The sequence below is a fragment of the Anabas testudineus genome, chromosome 5 (assembly GCF_900324465.2).
Source record: "Anabas testudineus chromosome 5, fAnaTes1.2, whole genome shotgun sequence".
In the NCBI taxonomy this organism is placed as follows: domain Eukaryota; kingdom Metazoa; phylum Chordata; class Actinopteri; order Anabantiformes; family Anabantidae; genus Anabas; species Anabas testudineus.
Genome location: NC_046614.1, coordinates 3,938,966 through 3,947,275, shown reverse-complemented (window position 1 = coordinate 3,947,275; position 8,310 = coordinate 3,938,966). Strand labels below are relative to the sequence as shown.

The 8,310-nt window shown below is 37.9% G+C and overlaps 1 protein-coding gene across 1 annotated transcript; it reads left to right on the top strand.

Moving 5' to 3' along the window:
• Nucleotides 1-1,114: 1,114 nt before the first annotated feature.
• Nucleotides 1,115-4,208, top strand: LOC113151788 (nicotinamide phosphoribosyltransferase-like). Its single transcript, XM_026344712.1, has 2 exons — nucleotides 1,115-2,291; nucleotides 2,769-4,208. Exons 1-2 carry the CDS (start codon nucleotides 2,166-2,168, stop codon nucleotides 2,958-2,960), a joined length of 318 nt encoding a protein of 105 aa, XP_026200497.1. The 5' UTR covers nucleotides 1,115-2,165; the 3' UTR covers nucleotides 2,961-4,208.
• The last annotated feature ends 4,102 nt before the right edge of the window (nucleotides 4,209-8,310 follow it).

Here is an 8,310-nt window from a genome sequence, read left to right as displayed (position 1 = left end):
CGGCACAGGGTGTCTTAAATCGGTGCATGGTACAATGCAACCTCAAGACTACTCACTTGTAAGTCGATTTGAATTAAAAGCATGAGAGAAATTGCCTGATTACAGTGATTGCCTCAAAAGGTTGTTCAACAAAATATTAAGTTAGGGGAACTATAATTTTTGTCTGGGCCAGTTTCATTAGTTTGTTTTTTTAAAAACGTGTTTATTACTTTTGTAAGTTATTTTAGTCGCCATTGTCGGTTTTTCTATCTTTAATGGAACAGTACCAAAAATGTACCATTTACCACAAGTGTACCAACACACAACAACCGAAAGATAAATGTTGCACAGGACTGTAGATTTTATTCACCCTTAGCATGTTAGCATTATTTATTCATAGGTTCTTAATTTCCTGTTATTTTGTGTCATGAGCTGGAGGACGGACTCCATGGCCAGAGATCAGACAGGACAGAACAGAGTGTTGAATTTTTATTTATATCAACAGAACACGGTAAATGAATGAATTGAATGAAACAGTCACTAGATGGGAGGAGATGAGGTAGGGTGAGTATGGTGGTCTGGTTGGAAACTGGAAGTGACGTCAAAACCAAGATGGCTGACCAACAAAGAGCACATGGATAGAATGGAGGACAATGGAGGTGGTGAATGGGGGCAACCAGTGGAGAGTGTCCAGGAGTGTAAACAGAGTATCACAGGAGTACAATGAAAGTCACAGAACGTGATGAGAACCAATGTCCAAAACACAGTGTGGGTAAACAGTTAATGGTGAAGAACTAGGCAGTCCAAACAGTAAATCAACAGGCTAAACTCAGGTCAAGGGTAATCCAGGTCATACACGGTTAGGGCAGTTCAGGGGTAAGTCCGGCAGGCAAGATCCACAACGAAAAGACAATCCAGGTCAAAAAACACAAAGGGGTCCAAACAGTCTAAGCAGGGAAGGGGACAAGGGAGAAAACAGAACAGAGCGAAAACTCACAGAACCAGAGGGGAAGCAGGGTCAGGTCAGGCTGGTCCAATGAGGGGGAATCCAGGGTAGACAGAGTAAAGGGGTACAGGTCCGGGAAAGGGAATCAGGCAGGTCCAGGTACAGGTTTGGTACCGTGAGCAGGGGGAATGACAGGGAATAAACAGAACTCACAGCACCAGGGGGTCAGGCAAGAGACGGGGTCGAGAACAGGCAGAGTAAAAAAAAAATCCAAAATAAGTCAGTCCAAGGAAACGCGGGATAGTGTCCGGGAGTTGAAAACAAACTATCTGGCAGGGGAGACGGGTGAGCAGGCCGTTATTTACAGTGTGGGGGAGACCACGTGTAGTCAAGTAGGTGAGTGTGTGAACAGACTGGGAAGAGCATGGGGGGAAACACCAGCAGCAACGAGGCTGGAATCATTACAATTTTGTACACATATCGGTGCTTAGATCCTGCACTCTCAACTAACTTGTTTGAATAGAAACAAAACTGCAATTTTCCAATTTTTCTATCCAACATTTCCTAGGTTAGTAGGTTGATACAGGTGCTTTGCGAAGCCCCTTTATTAACGTTTAATGGCAAAGTGAAAACACATATTTTTGCCATCTTATTAATAACTACAATCTCTCCTTCATGCAATTATTTACAACCTTTGAAGTGGCTTCAAACGGTGGTTAAGAAAGGCACAGACCTTTCAATATAGTGTCCCACACTTGGCACTGCATGTCAGGACAAAATCCAAGTATTGAAGCCAGAAGAACTGTAGTGCCTGATTTTATGTTGAGGCACAGATCATGGCAAGGGTGTAAAACCCAGGTTCAACCTTGACCTACCGGTGTTAATGTTGGGCAATTCTGTTATACAGTTTTTGACAATACCGGTTATATTCAGTTGAGGTAGTTTAGTGTTTTAAGTATTTGAATTGTGTTATTTGTTACAAATCAGGTTGATTTATGCATGTTCTGAAAGGCTGTATCTCAAACACGAACAATGCCAAAAACAAAGGAAAAAAAACAAGCAATAAAAACATTAAACGTCCCCTCTGTGACTATTTGCCAGGTGCAACACTTAGCCTTGTCTGTGTGTAGTTGTGTTTCATACATTTTGGTTTTAAAAAAAAAAGTTTTTTTTTTTTTTTTTCATAGACTGAATTCCATTCGGTTTGTAAATATGTGGGCCAAATAATTTCTCCTTTCAGATGGACGTGTACAAGCAGCCAGTGACAGACCCATCCAAGGGATCAAAGAAGGGCCAATTATCACTAAGGAGAAACTCCAATGGTTATCTAGAGACAATAGAAGGAGGAGCAGGCAAACCTGAGGAAGTTAGTCCCAGCATTTCATTTTACCTTCCACTGACATCAAATAGATTCTGTTTTCAATTCAATTCAGTTTTATAGTAGTATATGAAGATCACTTATTAGATGGCTCAAAACCGATTATTCACAAACAGTGATTAACTCATTTAGTATTGGTCAAGCTGTTTAATGAATAAGTGACAATTTAATACATTACACCAGAAAACCAATTCACTTAGCCTACACAATTGAAAGACCTGTTGTGAGGGGTGATGATTTTGATATTACAATTAGTCAATTAGAGATTCTTTAATAAACCTAACCTCCAATTATGAGAAATTTATTATTTTCCTCTTACCCAGTTAAAGAAGAGTTCTAAACTTAACTAAATGCAAAATTGGGATTTTCTTTTGTTGTCCTTCTGGGCTCCTATTGTTTAAATTTGTTTCAACATAAAATGTCTTTGTCCAGTACATTGATCTGTGTGTCCTCTGTGTTCTCCAGGACCTGCTGGTGACTGTTTTTGAGAACGGCAGCCTAGTGAAAGACTACTCACTGGAGGAGATCAGGAAGAATGCTCGGCTGCGGGACAAGGACCTGAACCCCACCCTACACAATCACGAACGGGAGCTTCTGCACAATCACATCATAAATGGACAATTATCAAAAATCAAAATTAGACAACCTAATGAGTGACGTTCACCGTGCATACAATACTTCAGTGTTCAGCAGGGTGCATGCCATATTTCAGTAAAGTGTTCATCTAAGTATGAACTGAACATGTGAAATGGGAGTGAAAAAGCTGTTAATCATATGTCACCACCAAGCACTACTACCTCCCACGTCATCCTGATAAGCCCAGTGATAATCAGCTTCTTTAAGTTCTTCCGGCCACACATTCAGCACAGAGTACACACATTCTGCCTTCTTCAGACCACAACCAGAACTAGCTCAGGGTCAATAATCATAAGCTAAGTCAGTTTTAATTTTTTTCATTTTTGGATTCGAAGATACACTTTGTGAAATTTGGTTTCTACTGGACACTAACAAAGTGTATCTTTAAAAGTATTTTGTTTGTTTATATGCACTGTCAGACCACCATTGACCTTAACCTCCAAATATTCTGGGCTTCCACTAGAATGTTTTTCTTGGTGTTCTGTTTAGAGTAGCAAAAGAAGCAGCAACACTAAAATTGACTTTAACAGAATGTCAATAACTACAGTATTACTGGTTATTGTAACAGTGCTTCAATATATCATCTGGCATACATAATGTTTAATGTCAGGTTAGTGTCGATTTAATATATCAGCAGCGCAAACATTGCTTCAACATTACTTGATACCACTTCATTATTTTGTTTTTTGAAGTCATCTCTTCATAACAGCTCATGAAGCATACTCTATGGAATCCCAAAGTGTTCAATATGTATTTATTTTTTAAAGATATTAAATAAGGAATCAAATAAATAAATTGTGGAAAATAAACAACAGTGGAACTGAAACAATAATTTTCATTATGAAGAAATTGCTGTGTTAATGTCTTTAAAACTATCACCGTTGGCAAGTTAGCTCTTGTTATCTAAGACAATAGTATCACAGTGATTTAAAGTTGGCTAACTAGAGGCTGCTGCTGTAATTCAACACAGCGTACAGTCTCAGCAACTACTAACTGGCTAATTTGTGGTGGCACTCATTGAGTGTGCTCAAGAGACAGGAGGCATGTGATTGGATGAAAAATGAGTAAGAGGTTATACATTGTGCAATAGAAATAACTCTTATCTCATTTGTAATCATAGTTTTGTTTCCTAAATTGTTACACATTTCATTTCAATATTTTACACAATTTATTACCGACTGTTTATTGTTAAGTCATTTATTCAATGCTTTGGGCCCGCCTATACTCATGTATAATGATGTCCTATAATAAATACTGCTGGTGTTTAAATTGTATGTAATATTTTCCAACCTTTTTGGCTTCTGACCCTCTTAAGTGAAGCACTGTCTAATTAAGACCCCCCATCTCATGTCATGTCATTAGTGATTTTGATAGAACAAGTGCAGTGCACAAGTATTTGTTTCTCCTGACAGACAAAGATATTGATAGGTAGGCAGGTATTAATAATAGTTAGCCACAACACTGTGTGTTTTAGGTGATAATTTACAGTTTTGCCCTCTTGACCGGTGCATTAGTTTCCATTAAAACAGCAGTACACACTCAGTAAAGGCACAATACACTGCTTCCATCCACTAAATACAGTAAATAATAGGTAATGATGATATGAATGTCATGGATTGCAATACAGTTTAGATTTTATGAACATTTATGATCTTCTAACTCATTTGAGTTAATTTAAGTAGTTTGACACAAATGTAAAAATTTTTGCCATTACAACAATACACTACATTCAGAGTTCATGCATTGATATTCATTGATTTTCATATGACAATTTATTAATCTTGTGTCAGCCACTCTAGAAGCAAATGAGGCATTGACAGATAAAAATAAATTCGAAAATATGGATTATTAGTCTTTGTATTTTACGTCACCATGTTTGTGTGTTTCATTAACATGTTCATAATCGGTTTAGTTTAACAACCTGCACAGTTTGTGTGTGAAATAATGATTCAGTTTGCATTTTGTGATGTGGGCACATATATGTAATTGTATTTTGTAAATATCCTTTCTAAATTAGTTTCTTTTACCTGATCTTCATCTTTTAAATGTTCTTTATCTTTGACTTTGTGTTTTAAAAATTGACCTTTTGTAAGATGAAATAAAATTTGAATTGTATACCAACAAATCAAACCAGGAGTCATTTCAAGGCCCTTTACAGTGTAAGGCCCTTCAGAGAGTGTAATTTTTTAGAAAATTACACAGAAAACCCAACAATCCGATTTGAGCAAGCTTTAGGCAATAGTGGAGATGAAAAACTCCCTTTAAAAGAAGAAACCTCCAGCAGAACCAGGCTCAGGGTGGGTGGGTTGGGGTGTGTGGAAAGAGGAGAGAAAAAAGAACATCAGGCAACAAATGCTCACCTGTCACACATTATTTGAAGAGTAGCTAAACAACAGTGTTTTACAGCGCAAGAGGTTAAGGTCTGGATCCTGTGGTGGCCAAGCCATGTGTGAAAATGATGTGTCCCTGAATCACTCATTCACAATTTGAGCTGGATGAATCGTGGCATTGTGATTTTGAAGCATGCAGCAAGTAGCCCCAGAACATAACCAAGCCCCTTCTATTTTCTTTGTATTCCTAATTTTTGCATCTCAATTTCCAGTCTTGCTTTTTTATTTTGATTTTAAATCAAATAACCTTTATTTGTATAGCACACAGCCGAGGTTGACCAAAGTCCTGGACAACTGTGAAAGGTTTCAGCAATAACAAAAGAATGAATACATAAATAAACAAATAAAATACAATTAAATATAGAAGTTACAAACAGCAAAAAAACAAATAAAACAGGTCAAATGTAATAAAGAAAAACAGTGAAAAACACCCAAAGATGCCTTTTTAGTTTTTCTTGAAAAATATTTATTTGATTGCGATAGAAGGCAAAGGCAAAATCACCCTTTTAAAGTAGTTCTGAAGAAGAAACGGTTAAAAGTAATCGATTTGCAAGGTCCAAGACTCTTTTTAGACTCACTATCATAGAGGGAGAGGAGCTCTAAAATTAATTGGGGAGCTTTGAAAACATTTAAAGGCAATGCTATATGTGACAGGAAGCCAAACATCACAATGATCTCAATGGGGCTCTCTTTTATTTTTTCCAGCTATAAGTCTGGCTGGCACATTTTGAACCAGCTGCAGGTGTGACAGAGCAAAGTGAGAGACACCAAAGTACAGTACAGAGTGTTACAGTTGGTGCTGAGCGATATGGAAAAGAATTCTGCTTAAAGCTTTCCTTAACTCCTAAGTGAGATGTGGAAGTTCTTAAATCGGTTATTTTTGACTGTGCTTACTGGCATTATGTCTTTTGCAATTAAGTAGGCTATTACATGTAAGGTATCACTGTGTCTCTGTAGTCTAGCGTAGTGGGTGCTCTAAAGGATGATATTGCTTCAAAAAGTTAAAAGATGAATGGTATTACCCGTCTTTTTAGCAACACACCTTTGACATACAAACATGCCATTTATATGTCAGACTTTGAGAAGCCAAAGTAACTCCACACTATCAAATTTCTCTTCAAAGTTATTTTGCTATATAAATCTTAATCATTTTATTTTTCACCTTTAGTTACAGTAGTCAAGTCTTGGTAATGGTAAGTAATGGTTTTCAATCTCTCCCAAGAAAGGAAAGGCTTAATTTTGGCTATATTTCTTTGAAAATTGATTTCAGAGTTAATGTGCTTTTAGAATCCTAATTTTTGTAATTTGCTTTCAACAGTGGAGTCTTCCTCGTCGTCCTCCTTTTACTCCACTTTGGCTAAAACATCGACGGATGGTGAGATTTAACACTGATCTAATCTCTTTGGAAGTTCTTGGGTCTTCGGTTACCATTCACATTATCCGTCTCTTCAATTTGTCCTATCAATTTTCCACTTGTGGCCACTTCCAGAGAGGTTAGTTACAGTCCTGTTTACCTTAAACCTCTGAATAATATGTGCAATTCTAATCAAAGGAACATTGAGCTGCTTGGAGAGCCTTTACCTTTAACGTGTTGTTCTATACAGTGGCAAGAAAAACTTTGTGAACCTTTTGGAATTTCATGGTTTTCTGCATGAATTGGTCATAAAATGCACTTTGATCTTCATCTATGTCAAAACAATAGAAAAACACAGTCTGCTGAAAATAATACTACACAAACATTATATGTATTCATGTTTTTATTAAACATAACATGTAAACATTCACAGTGCAGGATGAAAAAATTATGTGAACTCCTAGCCTAATGACTTCTCCAAGAGCTAATTGGAGCCAGGAGTGAGCCAACCTTGAGTCCAATCAGTGTGATGATATTGGATGTGTTGCTGAAAGCTGTCCTGCCCTTTAAAAACACACACCAGTTTTGGGTTTACTGGTTTGAAGAAGCACTGCCTGATGTGAACCATGCCTCGCAGAAAAGAGCTCTCAGAAGAAAGGGTTACAAAAGTATTTCCAAAAGCCTTGATGTTCATGTGTCCACGGTAAGACAGTCTACAAATGGAGAAAGTTCAGCACTTGTTGCTACTCTCCCTAGGCGTGTCATCCTGTAAAAATGACTGCAGGAGCACAGCGCAGAATGCTGAATGAGGTAAACAAGCATCCTAGAGTGTCAGCTAAAGACTTACAGAAATCTCTGGCACATGCTAATATTTTTGTTGACACATCTACAATAAGGAAAACATCAAACAAGAAGGGAGTACATGGGAGGACACCACGGAGAAAGCCATTGCTGTCCAAAAAAAATATTGCAGCACATTTGAAGTTTGCAAAAGAGCACCTGGATGTTCCACAGCACTACTGGCAAAATATTCTGTGGACAGATGAAAAGATTTAGTTGTTTGGAAAAAACACACAACAATATGTGTGGAGAAAAAAAGGCACAGCACACCAACATCAAAACCTCATCCCCACTGTAAAACATGGCGGAGGAAGCATCATGGTTTGGGGCTGCTTTGCTGCTCCTGGACAGATTGTTGTCATTCATGGAAAAATGATTTCCAGAGTTTATCAAGATATTTTGTAGGAAAACGTAAAACCATCTCTCCGCCAACTGAAGCTCCGCAGAGGGTGGGTGATGCAACAGGACAATGACCCAAAGCATACAAGTAATTCAACAAGAATTACGAAAGAATAGCTTCAACAGAACAAAATACACCTTCTGAAGTCAGTTTTCCAGTCAGAGTCCTGACCTCAACCTGATTGAAATGCTGTGGCATGACCTTAAGAGAGCCATTCACACCAGACATCCCAAGAATATTGCTACACTGAAACAGTTTCGTAAAAAGGAGTGTTCCAAAATTACTCTAGATCGTTGTGCAGGTCTGATCTGCAACTACAGGAAACGTTTGGTTGAGGTTATTGCTGCCAAAGAAGGGTCAACCAGTTATTAAGTCCAAAGGTTCACA